The sequence below is a fragment of the Mya arenaria genome, chromosome 9, assembly GCF_026914265.1.
Source record: "Mya arenaria isolate MELC-2E11 chromosome 9, ASM2691426v1".
Classification (NCBI taxonomy): Eukaryota; Metazoa; Mollusca; class Bivalvia; order Myida; family Myidae; genus Mya; species Mya arenaria.
Window position 1 is genome coordinate 45,558,225 of NC_069130.1, and position 15,251 is coordinate 45,573,475.

The 15,251-nt window shown below is 35.4% G+C and overlaps 1 protein-coding gene across 1 annotated transcript in view; it reads left to right on the top strand.

The window, feature by feature from the left end:
• The window catches only part of LOC128246866 (voltage-gated potassium channel subunit beta-2-like), a 51,393-nt gene that overhangs the window by 18,603 nt on the left and 17,539 nt on the right, over positions 1-15,251 (top strand). The window contains exons 7-9 of the mRNA XM_052965360.1: positions 5,082-5,126; positions 8,154-8,198; positions 13,784-13,827. Coding sequence (XP_052821320.1) covers positions 5,082-5,126; positions 8,154-8,198; positions 13,784-13,827 — 134 coding nt within the window. The remainder of the gene's footprint in view (positions 1-5,081; positions 5,127-8,153; positions 8,199-13,783; positions 13,828-15,251) is intronic.

Here is a 15,251-nt window from a genome sequence, read left to right on the forward strand (position 1 = left end):
CTATTGCATACTTTCATTAAATTAGTTGTGTGTATTTTACACTGTTGACACTTTTTCATTCTGTTAACAGCATAGATTACTTAACATACTCTTATGTAATATTATAAGTATCTTCCATGGCCGAGAGTGTAGGGTGTTTTGTGGAAACAAGGTTTACCGAGTTTCTGCAAAACACCCTGCGCAAGGGTCAGGATGAACCTATCTTACACAAGCGGCTATGGTAGATGCTTTTTCTCCCACCTCAGTTTAACAAAATTAAGTAAAAAAATATTTTTTGCTGGAATTCCTTTGTGCTTAGTGAAAATAATTGCGTATGGATATGTGATAATTCGTGGTAGTCATGGATATGCACGCAGTGATTCAGATTATGTTAATAATCAAATCAGTCTTTAAATAGTTCTAAGGTTGAAGCGAGAAATAGTTAATAAGCGTTCAAGCCACAAGACAAGATTTCCATGATGCTACAGACGACAGTCTTCAACAAGGAGGTAATTACAATGTGGTGACCATTAAAAAGGAGTTCCATACGGGCATTTTATCTTCATCTGTGGGCAAGATAAGAATTTCTAGCATGGTTAAATTATTGGATCTACTTATCTGAGGTGGGAGAAAAGTTATTATTTCATGATGGTATGCATATACATTGTTTTCAATGTGTTGTGTTATTGCCAATTGTTTGTGAACTTGAAAACCTGAAAAAAAACATGTGAAAATCGAAAAGCATGACATTGGAAGGGTTATGTTGGTAAATTAAATGTGATATTTTGTCTGAATCCCTACATAGGTTTTATATTTGAAAAAAAAAGTCTAATCGACATTGTGTGCCTGCTGGGGAGTATTCGCGGACTCTTTTCAGGTGTTTGACTGAGTGGGCACTTATGCATTTAAGGGGGATTGGGAACTGTTTGATTTAGAATCTGTGTTAACAGCAAAGGAAGATGTTCAAGTCATTATAACCATATATGGTTAATTGTTGTAATCTGGGCAGGGTTTTCTGATGTTTATATCCATGTAATTACAGATGGTTATTTATAATAATCTGGGCAGGGTTTTCAATGTCATGTGATTATAACCATATTGTTACAGATGGTTAATTATTATAGTATTGGCTGAGTTTTAAAATGGGTATAAACATGTAGTGACAGATGGTAATTAAATTAATCATTATTATTATTAAAATAATCTTGACAGGATTTTTAGGTGGTTATAACCATGTAATGTCAGAAAAATAATTGTGGTACCTGGGCAAGGTATTCAAGTCGGTAATACTAAGAAATGACAGATGGATAATTGTGATAATCTGGGCAAGGTATTCAAGTGATGATGGCCATGTTATGACAGATGGTTAATTGTAAAAATCAGAGCAGGGTATTTAAGTGATGATGTCCATGTGATGACAGATGGTTAATTGTGATAATCAGAGCAAGGTATTCAGCTGATGATGTCCATGTAATGACAGATGGTTAATTGTGATAATCACGGCAGGGTATTCAAGTGGGTAATATTAAGAAATGACAGATGGTTAATTGTGATAATCAGAGCAGGGTATTCAGGTGATAATGTCCATGTAATGACAGACGGTTAATTGTGATAATCACGGCAGGGTATTCAAGTGGGTAATATCAAGAAATGACAGATGGTTAATTGTGATAATCAGAGCAGGGTATTCAGGTGATAATGTCCATGTGATGACAGATGGTTAATTGTGATAATATGGGCAGGGTATTCAAGTGGTGATGTCCATGTAATGACAGATGGTTAATTGTGATAATCACAGCAGGGTATTCAAGTGGGTAATATCAAGAAATGACAGATGGTTAATTGTTATAATCAGAGGAAGGTATTCAGATGATAATGTCCATGTGATGACAGATGGTTAAATGTGATAATCAAGGCAAGGTATTCCGGTGATAATGTCCATGTGATGACAGATGGTTATTTGTGATAACCAGAGCAAGGTATTCAGTTGATAATGTCCATGTTATGACAGATGGTTAATTGTGATAATCTGGGCAGGGTATTCAAGTGGTGATGTCCATGTAATGATAGATGGTTAATTGTGATAATCACGGCAGGGTATTCAAGTGGAGATGTCTATGTAATGACAGATGGTTTATTGTGATAATATGGGCAGGGTATTCAAGTGGTGATATCCATGTAATGACAGATTGTTAATTGTGATAATCTGTGCAGGGTATTCAAGTGGTGATGTGCATGTAATGATAGATGGTTAATTGTGATAATCACGGCAGGGTATTCAAGTGGTGATGTCTATGTAATGACAGATGGTTTATTGTGATAATATGGGCAGGGTATTCAAGTGACGATGTCCATGTAATGACAGATGGTTTATTGTGATAATATGGGTAGGGTATTCAAGTGACTATGTCCATGTAATGACAGATGGTTAATTGTGATAATCTGGGCAGGGTATTCAAGTGACGATGTCCATGTAATGACAGATGGTTAATTGTGATAATATGGGCAGGGTATTCAAGTGGTGATGTCCATGTAATGACAGATGGTTAATTGTGATAATCTGTGCAGGGTATTCAAGTGACGATGTCCATGTAATGACAGATGGTTAATTGTGATAATCTGTGCAGGGTATTCAAGTGACGATGTCTATGTAATGACAGATGGTTAATTGTGATAATATGGGCAGGGTATTCAAGTGACGATGTCCATGTAATGACAGATGGTTAATTGTGATAATCTGTGCAGGGTATTCAAGTGACGATGTCCATGTAATGACAGATGGTTAATTGTGATAATATGGGCAGGGTATTCAAGTGGCGATGTGCATGTAATGACAGATGGTTAATTGTGATAACATGGGCAGGGTATTCAAGTGGTGATGTCCATGTAATGACAGATGGTTAATTGTGATAATATGGGCAGGGTATTCAAGTGGTGATGTCCATGTAATGATAGATGGTTAATTGTGATAATATGGGCAGGGTATTCAAGTGGTGATGTCCATGTAATGACAGATGGTTAATTGTGATAATCACGGCAGGGTATTCAAGTGGTGATGTCTATGTAATGACAGATGGTTTATTGTGATAATATGGGCAGGGTATTCAAGTGACGATGTCCATGTAATGACAGATGGTTTATTGTGATAATATGGGTAGGGTATTCAAGTGACTATGTCCATGTAATGACAGATGGTTAATTGTGATAATATGGGCAGGGTATTCAAGTGACGATGTCCATGTAATGACAGATGGTTAATTGTGATAATCTGTGCAGGGTATTCAAGTGATGATGTCCATGTAATGACAGATGGTTAATTGTGATAATATGGGCAGGGTATTCAAGTGGTGATGTCCATGTAATGACAGATGGTTAATTGTGATAATCTGTGCAGGGTATTCAAGTGACGATGTCCATGTAATGACAGATGGTTAATTGTGATAATCTGTGCAGGGTATTCAAGTGACGATGTCCATGTAATGACAGATGGTTAATTGTGATAATATGGGCAGGGTATTCAAGTGACGATGTCCATGTAATGACAGATGGTTAATTGTGATAATCTGTGCAGGGTATTCAAGTGACGATGTCCATGTAATGACAGATGGTTAATTGTGATAATATGGGCAGGGTATTCAAGTGGCGATGTGCATGTAATGACAGATGGTTAATTGTGATAACATGGGCAGGGTATTCAAGTGGTGATGTCCATGTAATGACAGATGGTTAATTGTGATAATATGGGCAGGGTATTCAAGTGGTGATGTCCATGTAATGATAGATGGTTAATTGTGATAATATGGGCAGGGTATTCAAGTGGTGATGTCCATGTAATGATAGATGGTTAATTGTGATAATCACGGCAGGGTATTCAAGTGGTGATGTCTATGTAATGACAGATGGTTTATTGTGATAATATGGGCAGGGTATTCAAGTGACGATGTCCATGTAATGACAGATGGTTTATTGTGATAATATGGGTAGGGTATTCAAGTGACTATGTCCATGTAATGACAGATGGTTAATTGTGATAATATGGGCAGGGTATTCAAGTGGTGATGTCCATGTAATGACAGATGGTTAATTGTGATAATCTGTGCAGGGTATTTAAGTGACGATGTCCATGTAATGACAGATGGTTAATTGTGATAATCTGTGCAGGGTATTCAAGTGACGATGTCCATGTAATGACAGATGGTTTATTGTGATAATATGGGCAGGGTATTCAAGTGACTATGTCCATGTAATGACAGATGGTTAATTGTGATAATATGGGCAGGGTATTCAAGTGGTGATGTCCATGTAATGACAGATGGTTAATTGTGATAATCTGTGCAGGGTATTCAAGTGGTGATGTCTATGTAATGACAGATGGTTAATTGTGATAATCACGGCAGGGTATTCAAGTGGTGATGTGCATGTAATGACAGATGGTTTATTGTGATAATATGGGCAGGGTATTCAAGTGACGATGTCTATGTAATGATAGATGGTTAATTGTGATAATCAGAGCAGGGTTTTGACAGATGGTTATTTTTGATAATCTGGGCAAGGTATTCAATTGGGTAATACCAAGAAATGACAGATGGTTAATTGTGGTAATCTGGGCATGATCTTTTGGTGGTTGTCACTTAGCAATGCCAAATGTGTTTAAGGTTTGTTTGAGGAATGAAAAATGTTTTTGAGGTTAATGTGGGCAGGGTTTCAGGAATGATTGGAATAATAATGTTAGGACAGAGGGTTAAGTAGGATATTTGGGTGTTCAAGAGTTCAAGGTTGTGACAGATAATTAATTAGGCCAATGTGGAGCATGGTTTTCTAGTTGGTGTAACTAAGTTGTGACAGATGGTAAATTAGAATAATGGGGGAGGGGGTCCATTTGGATCATGACAGATGGTTAATTAGGATAATGTTTGTGGGGGGAGGGGGCAGGAGGTCCATGTTGTGACAGATTGTTAATTGTGTATAACCATGTTGTGACAGATGGTTAATTAGGATAATGGGGGGGGGGGGGTAGGGAGTTTAGGTGGTGGGGCAGGGGTGCCAGGTGGTTAAAACGTGCATGTAATAACAGATGGTTGGGAGCTGTCTCTCTGTTTCAGGGCTGAGATTATCCTGGGAAAGATATTGCAGAAGAAAACATGGAGGTATGTCTAAAAATATAATTTGTCCACTTTGTATGTTGTTATTATATGTTTTATATTGTAGTCCAACAACACTGAAGGTATTTTTTTTTATATACATAAAGAATGATTTCAGCATGCATCATTTGTTGATATTTGCATGTTAGTCTACCGAAACTATTTTTGACTTTGAAAATGTCATCCCCTAATCATGTCTTCAACTTAATCATTCGAAGGAACACTTCAATCAGACATATTCCATATTATCTGAGAAAAGCATATCAGAATTGAGTACCTCAGCATGTCTAAGATATTATGCACAAATATGGTTAAAAGTAAAGATGACCTTACTGGCTAAGGCCACAAATCCAAACACTTTTTCAGGTTTTTCACAATTATCTTGGAGAGTTTTTGTTTTAGTAAGTTAAAATTGCGTATGAAACATCTTTGGTTAATGTGACAACATCTGTCAAAGTACAGATTCGCAATCTCATCAGTTTTATGTCGAAAATCGTTCATTTTATAAACAGTAAATCACACTTAAATTTATGCTATGAAGGGAACAAATACCGAACACTTGGGAAACGAAAATACATGGTCATACAATTATAATTAATAAGTATGCTATATTAAATAAACACTTAGCTGCAAAGTTATTTATTGTTCCGATGTTTTTCAAAACATGCAATTCAAATGTAAAGCGTGATTTCTATTTATAAATATCTTGAATTTTGATCTTTAAGCGTATAAACATTGAATGTCTTTTTTTAGAAAAATACTCAACAAAACAAGATGAAATTTCGCAAGTGTGACCAAGGCAAGCCTTTGTATTGATCTAGATCATCGAATAATCGATCACGGTAAATAAACGTGTGTTTTAGCTGGTGTTCGGGATTTGTGCCCTGTTCGGAAATGTACCGTCAACCAGTATGGTTAAAAGATGATTATAAGAATCAATAAAAAGGCAGTGGCCTATTTTAATAAAAGTCTACTCTCATTATAGTTGCTACTTCAATAATCATAATCTGTATAAACGTTGCAATTTAGATTTTTTTCCTCAACTTTGAATTCATTTTGAGCTTTACTGGCCAAAGGCTGAAAGAACTTATGCGATGGTGCAGTCTTCTTCATATGTATACATCTGTGCATCTGTAAACAATTGCTTGTGAAAGCAATACAGTCTTCAGCGATTGTATCTCAATGAAACTTGTACAATAGTTTAATATCCATGAGAGCTCAGTTCCTTTAGAAATCAAGCCAGATCTGCTGATGCATGACTGGATCATGGCCCTTAAAATTATCCCCCAAAAATACAGAGAGACAACCTTGTTTTATATTTAGCAGTTGGTTAATGTTTTACTCTCCCTTGCCCTTGTTAAAAATATGTCAAAATTACAGTTTAAGAGGGTGTGTAGAACTCTTTTGGCCAAAAGCCAAAAAAAGTTTATGCAGTGGAGCAGTATCATTTTACACACAGCCAATATTGTAAACAACAAATATCAAAAAGATAATGCATGAGTGTGTAGTGGATGACACCTGGCATGTCTATGTTGACATATTTGGATATTGTGAAGGTATTGTTTGTTTTTAAAGGGACTAGACACCAGAGGATACAATTACAAGAAAAAGAAAATGGTTTAAAACTTAAATAAAATTAATATCATTGTGTACAAAAATAGCGTAGGTATAATCATGTAAGGTATGATACATGCTCATTTTGACAATTCTATGCTTGTTTTGAGGAAATACTGTTTTTGCTGATTTGGGGACCATCTGGTGACTTGTCCCTTTGACATTTTTCAATTCATACATGTGCTGCATGTAACACATGTTCTGTGAATTGTTAAATGCATAACATTGAAATATTGTTCTACTTGTGAAAGGGAAGATGATGTGCAACAGGTGGAAGAGTGAATTGAAATTCCACACATAGATACAGAGGAGTGATTGTTTGGTAGATGATAATTTATCATTAGCAATTTAGGTTTCCCACGTAGTTTCAGTTTGGTTGATTTGGTATTAGTGTGTCGCAATTGTTTAATAATCTCAGTTGGTAAAATTTCTCCAAAGCAACTGTGAAATTATCATTGTTCTGTTATAATGTCTATTGTTACAGTTGAATTACTGAAATGGGGAGTCCTGGAGTGTGTCCTGCGTAAGACGGCCTTATTTGTTCAAACTGTGAATTTAATTTATGAATGTGAGAAGATATTGCCAATAATGTCACATATTTTTCATGTTTCTTTGTTTCTTAAACTAGGTCAGGAAGTATACAAGTTAACTGGCCCAGTTAGCTCATTTGGTAGAGCACCTGACTTGCAAGCAGTGAGTCCAGGGGTGGTATTTATAAAGCATCTAAAGTCATTTCCAAACTTAAGTCAACTTCTTACATAAAGTATCTCACTTATCAAATGATGTAATAACTTCATAATATTTGAATACTTTATTTATGATTTGATTCAAAATATGCTTTTCTTTTCATTGGACTATGTAAAAAATAGGAAATTGACTTAAAGCTACACTCTCACAGATTTTGACAACTTTTTTATTTTTTGTCTTGGAACGAGCCAATTTTTGCAAAAATCAATGGAAACCAGTTATAAATATAAGACGGCTGACAAAAAATTAGATCACAGATTTTTATATTTAAGACATGTTTTATGCATTTTTCTTAAACTGTTAGTAACAGTTTAAGCCATAAAACTTTAATTTTCGAACGGAAATATGAAAATCTGCGATCTGATCTTTTGTCAGCAATCTTATATCATTGGTTTGCAGATATTCACGCAAAAATTTGCTCTTTTCAACACAAAAAATAAAAAAAGTGGTAAAAATGGTATATCTGTGAGAGTGCAGCTCTAAGCTAAGAAATGACTTTATATCTTTTATGAATACTGGGTCCGAGATTGATACCTGGCTGGCGGCATAAAAAATAGGACCTACTTCTATATTAATAGTCTTTAAAAGATTCTTATAAGAGTGTATTAAGACTATGTGGCATACATATCAATAAATTAGGAGCAATTAATTACATATTGTTTTCTATTTTAGGCGTTCCAGCTACATTGTGTCGTCTAAGATATACTGGGGTGGAAAGTAAGTCCTTTTCATTAAAATTATGCCTTAGTTTTGAGTGCTCTTACACTGGATAGTGTGTTCAGAGTTTGTCTTATGGCCAGTGACATTTTTAGAAAGGTCTTTTGTTTTCTGCCTGAAAGGCCAGTTCCTATCCATGAACCGTTGTTATTTAATTATCCCCCGCCTATGAAATAGGGAGGGGGATATTGAAATGGCGTTGTCCGTCCGTCTTTCCTTCCGTCCGTCCTTCCTTCCGTCACCTGCGTTTTCTCAGTAACTAGCCGGTATAATTTCATGAAACTTAAAATGAATATGAACCACTATACTGGAATGATGCCCGTCAAAAAAAAAATTGATTGGTCAATTGTCCTTGGAGTTATTGCCCTTGATTTTTTGAAAAATGCACATTCACAGCCATTTCTCAGTCACTAGCTGGCAGAATTTCATGAAACTTAAAATAAATATGAATTACTATACTGGGATTATGCCTGTTCATTTTTTTTTGGATTGGTCAATTGTACTTGGAGTTATTGCCCTTGATTTTTTTGAAAAAAAAAATTACAGCCATTTCTCAGTAACTAGTTGGTAGAAATTATTGAAACTTGAAATACATATGAACCAACATACTGCGATGATGCCTGTTTATTTATATTTTGGATTGTGTAATTTCTATATGAGTTATTTGCCCTTGATTTATTAAAAGATCCATGTTTGCAGCCTTTTCTATGCAACTAGCTGGTAGAATTTCATGACACTTGGAATAAATAAGAACCAACATACTGTGATGATGCCTGTCTATTTTTCTTTTGGATTGGTCAATTTTCCTCAGAGTTATTGCCCTTGATTTATTAAAAAATCATTGTTTGCAGCCGTTTCTCAGTAAAACCAACGTGCTTATCTTATTCTTTCTGAGATTTTTTTTAACCTTCAAGCACAAACAAGCCATCAAGCACAAACAAGCCATCGTTGGCGGGGGATATCTTTTCACTGAAAATGCTTGTTTTATTATTGTTTTTGCATTTGAAATTTACCACTGGAGGTCTGTTTGGCCTTATGATAATCAGTCATTGATGTATACATTATTATAGTCTTATATCAGTTTAATATCGACACTTTTTTCTATGAAATGCCAGTCCATTCTTAAAAAAAATTCTTAGGAAACTGTATTATACTATAGTTTCCTATGTAATGGATGCTAGCATAGATAGGACGCAGCCAAGGAAAATGGTGAGAAAACGGGTAAAAATCCTTAATACATAAGATAGGAAGCAGTGGACAAATGTCAAAATCGGAGCTGAAAATTCTAGTTGGTGAGGCATTAATAACATATATTAAATTCAAAACAATAAATTTTCTTGTGTATTTCAGTAATTATCTTCATATTTCGGTGATTTAACATATTTTGTTAAGTCCAGTATCCTCCATATTTGTTTTGACGATTTATTTTTTGGGATCGTGAAAATGGCAAAGGTCACTATAAACCATGCGATATTAAATTTTATAGTTAATTAATGTGTGCTTCTTTAATTATTTCATGTAAATTTATACATTAGACAAAATGCGCACACAAAGTAACAGTAGCACAGGTAATAAACAACAGTCGAACTGATGACGCTTTTCTCCAATTCGCCTTCGTCATCGTCTGATGGTGTAATGTAAACAACAATGATAAAACTCTTAAAGTATGCATGAATGTTCTAAAAATGTCAACACCCTCAGCTAAGTATGAAAACACGTGGTAAAGTGCAAACAAACAACTGTTCCTTCGCAATAGTTTGTTATATTGATGTTTTTCTAATGACTGTAGACAGCGGGTTTTTCACACCTTCGCGCTTTTGAAAAGCTTTGATAGTGACAATAATGCTACTTTGCGTTATGCACATTCCTTTATTATTTTAAAACAGTAATATGCAATACAATATTTTATAAGATATCGATACGTTAAAATCTTTAACAAAGTTTAACTGATATTTACCTTATATCCGGATTTTCCGTTGCCGTTATAACTCAATCTAGTTAAAGCACTTGACTCACATCAAGTTTTTGTGAGTAATGTCCCTTTTATGAAAAAGTAAACACTCTTGTTTTTTTCCAATTTATTTCTCAGTGTATCATTTTAAAGTAAACATTCAACATATTTATGCATGTGTTAACTTGCATGATTTTACCTATGTCACTTGTTCTCTTTGGTGGGCACTGTACATGTACTTACCATTACCGCGTCTGTACCCCGGTCCGACATTTTTGGCCTGAAATGGACTTGAGACAAACTGATAAAAAATCCTATTAGCATAGAAAGGACGAAGGCAATTTTTAGCTCCACTGGCCGAAGGCCATGGAGCTTATGTCGTCACAGATTGTCCGTCATGAGTGCGTGCGTGCGTAAACTTTTACTTTAAACGACATCTCCTCTGAAACTGATAAGCGGATTTTGACAAAACTTCACAGGAATGTTCCTTTGGTGGTCCTTTACCAAAATTGCTCAAATGGTTCCGGTCCATTGCACAATATGGCCGCCAGAGCTAAAAATAGCAAAATCTTTAAACGACATCTCCTCTGAAACGGTTCGGCAGATTTTGATGAAACTTGACAGTAATGTTCCTTGGCTGGTCCTTTATTAAAATTGCTCAAATGGTTCTGGTCCATTGCACAATATGGCCGCCACAGCTAAAAATAGCAAAATCTTTAAACGACATCTCCTCTGAAACGGATAGGCAGATTTTGATGAAACTTGACAGAATTGTTCCTTGGGTGGTCCTTAACCAAAATTGCTCAAATGGTTCCGGTCCGCTGCACAACATGGCTGCCAGGGCAAAAAAATAGAAAAACCTTTAAAGAACATCTTCTCAGAAACCGATGATCAGATTTTGATGAAACTTAACAGAAATGTTCCTTGGATGGTCCTTTATCAAATTTGCTTCAATGGTTTTGGTCCACTGCACAAGATGGCCACCAGAGGTAAAAATAGAAAAACCTTTAAACGACTTCTCCTCAGAAACCGATGAAACTTGACAGAAATGTTCCTTGGGTGGTCATTAACCAAAATTTGTTAAATGGTTCCAGTCCACTGCACATCATGGCTGCCAGAGCTAAAAAATAAAACAAAACTTTATACGACTTGTCGTCGAAACCGATGACCTTTTTTCGATAAAACTTGACAGAAATGTTTGTTTGGTGCTCCTTTACTCAAATTGCCCAAATCATTTCGGTCCACTGCACAACATGGCAGCCAGAGCTATTAAAGTAAAAAAAAATAATTAAATAACTTCTAAAAAATTGATGATTGTATTTCTATGAAACTTGACGAAAATGTTCGTTAGGTGGTCTTTGCTTGAACCTTTTGACCAGTGGAGCACAGGCACTGATGTGCCTCTTGTTTAGACAAAAATCTGGGGTTAAAAACTGTGTCCTTTACATTAGTATAATAGGGTAGGTAAGCCATACCATATATAGACAGGAATAAAGCTCACTTTCTATAACGTTAAACCATATAACCTGATGGCAGGAAAGTTAATTCTATAACGTTGAACCAAATATACTTAAATGACACTTTCTGTATCATTGAAACATTTTGTTTATATATAGAAAGGAAACTTTCTATATCATTGAACCATTTTATTTATAGGACACTTACCTTGAACCATATATACTTTGAGAATACAGGAGAGCAAATTTCTATTACCTTGAACCATATATACTTTGAGAATACAGGAGAGCAAATTTCTATTACCTTGAACCATATATACTTTGAGAAAGAAGGAGAGCACACTTTCTATTACCTTGAACCATATATACTTTGAGACAGGAAAACACACTTTCTGCTACCTTGAACCATATATACTTTGAGAAGATGGGAGAGCACACTTTCTATTACCTTGAACCATATATACTTTGAAAAGACAGGAAAGCACACTTTCTACTACCTTGAACCATATATACTTTGAGAAGACAGGAGAGCACACTTTCTACTACCTTGAACCATATATACTTTGAGAAGACAGGAGAGCACACTTTCTATTACCTTGAACCATATATACTTTGAGACAGGAAAACACACTTTCTGCTACCTTGAACCATATATACTTTGAGAAGATGGGAGAGCACACTTTCTATTACCTTGAACCATATATACTTTGAGACAGGAAAACACACTTTCTGCTACCTTGAACCATATATACTTTGAGAAGATGGGAGAGCACACTTTCTATTACCTTGAACCATATATACTTTGAAAAGACAGGAAAGCACACTTTCTACTACCTTGAACCATATATACTTTGAGAAGACAGGAGAGCACACTTTCTACTACCTTGAACCATATATACTTTTTGAAGACAGGAGAGCACACTTTCTATTATCTTGAACCATATATACTTTGAGAAGACAGGAAAGCACACTTTCTATTACCTTGAACCATATATACTTTTGAGAAGACAGGAGAGCACACTTTCTACTACCTTGAACCATATATACTTTGAGAAGACAGGAGAGCACACTTTCTATTACCTTGAACCATATATACTTTGAGACAGGAAAGCACACTTTCTGCTACCTTGAACCATATATACTTTGAGAAGACAGGAGAGCACACTTTCTATTACCTTGAACCATATATACTTCGAGAAAGACAGGAAAGCACACTTTCTACTACCTTGAACCATATATACTTTGAGAAGACAGGAGAGCACACTTTCTATTATCTTGAACCATATATACTTTGAGAAGACAGGAAAGCACACTTTCTATTACCTTGAACCATATATACTTTGAGAAGACAGGAGAGCACACTTTCTATTACCTTGAACCATATATACTTTGAGAAGACAGGAGAGCACACTTTCTATTACCTTGAACCATATATACTTTTGAGAAGACAGGAGAGCACACTTTCTACTACCTTGAACCATATATACTTTGAAAAGACTGGAGAGCACACTTTCTATTACCTTGAACCATATATCCTTTGAAACAGGAAAGCACACTTTCTACTACCTTGATTCATATATACTTTGAGACAGGAAAACACACTTTCTATTGCCTTGAACCATATATACTTAAGCACACTTTATATAACATTCAACCTGATGTATACATAAAGACAGGAAAGCAATTTTTTTTTGCTCTTTAAGTTGAACCTATTCAGACAAGCACACTTTCTTAAGCGTTGAACCATATATACCTAAAGACAGGACAGCACACTTTATGATATTTAACCATGTATACTTAAAGACAGAAAAGCACGCTTAAACCATATTTACCTATAAATAATCAAAATATTAAAATCTGAGAACAATTTGGGGATTTTCAATTTCTGGTAGAGCTTGAAATGATCTGTTAAAAGGTTCACAAAAGATATAGCGTTTGTTTACCAAACTTGGAAACAGTTCAGTTTTTAAAAAATAATACCGGTGTATTTTTGAAACACATTTTTATTATGGATATATGCATGCATGACTTGTGTACTAAGACTCAAAATTATAGCTAGAAGGTATATATAGAGTTATATCCGATGACAGACAGGGAAAATAGAACAGGCTTTGATATTCCCCTGTAGTGTTCTTGTTGATTTCATACTGCCCATTGTTGTTTTCTGTACTTTCTAGAGCAGAGACAGAAAAAGGGTTGTCGAGGAAGCACATCATTGAAGGTAATTTGTTGGAATCGGTGGATGAAATTATACTTCACAAAAATGTTGTCTTTGAAATTAAGCTTATTGTAATTCTTAATCACTTTGTAATTTTCATTTTAAAAGTATGTAACCTTTACATAATTGATGATGATAATGATTATGATGATGATGATGACGATGACCATGATGATGATGATGATGATTGATGATGGGAAATTCATGGAAAATCTTATGGCTTTAAATTAAGCAAGTTAGTTGAAAATAATACAACACTAAATAAATCAGATTTCATAGAATAGAATTCAGTTGGCTACAATTATCCTTGATTTTGCTGAGGAAATCTGAGAAAGAACAAGTTTTGTTTATAAAGAAGGTTTAGGAAAGAAATTTACAAAATGAAATATGGTGCTTAAACCTGTTCTTCTTAAAATAAATTTCAAGAAATCTGGGCCATGTGATTAAAAGTATTGTTGTTTAAGATTTGAAGGGCTAGCTAGAGAGACTTTTAGGGCCAGATGAATAAAAATGTTGTTTTTTTAGGTTTGAATGGCTAGCTTGAGAGATTATTGGGGCCAGGTGATTGAAAATGTTGGTTTTTTAGGTTTGAATGGCTAGCATGAGAGATTATTGGGGCCAGGTGATTAAAAATGTTGTTTTTTTTAGGTTTGAATGGCTAGCTTGAGAGATTATTGGGGCCAGGTGATTGAAAATGTTGGTTTTTTTCGGTTTGAAGGGCTAGCATGAGAGATTATTGGGGCCAGGTGATTGAAAATGTTGGTTTTTTCGGTTTGAAGGGCTAGCATAAGAGATTATTGGGGCCAGGTGATTGAAAATGTTGGTTTTTTAGGTTTGAAGGGCTAGCTTGAGAGATTATTGGGGCCAGGTGATTGAAAATGTTGGTTTTTTAGGTTTGAAGGGCTAGCTTGAGAGATTATTGGGGCCAGGTGATTGAAAATGTTGGTTTTTTAGGTTTGAAGGGCTAGCTTTAGAGATTATTGGGGCCAGGTGATTGAAAATGTTGGTTTTTTAGGTTTGAAGGGCTACCATGAGAGATTATTGGGGCCAGGTGATTAAAAATGTTGTTTTTTTAGGTTTGAATGGCTAGCTTGAGAGATTATTTGGGCCAGGTGATTGAAAATGTTGGTTTTTTTCGGTTTGAATGGCTAGCATGAGAGATTATTGGGGCCAGGTGATTGAAAATGTTGGTTTTTTTCGGTTTGAAGGGCTAGCATGAGAGATTATTGGGGCCAGGTGATTGAAAATGTTGGGTTTTTTCGGTTTGAAGGGCTAGCATGAGAGATTATTGGGGCCAGGTGATTGAAAATGTTGGTTTTTTTCGGTTTGAAGGGCTAGCTTGAGAGATTATTGGGGCCAGGTGATTGAAAATGTTGGTTTTTTAGGTTTGAAGGGCTAGCTTGAGAGATTATTGGGGCCAGGTGATT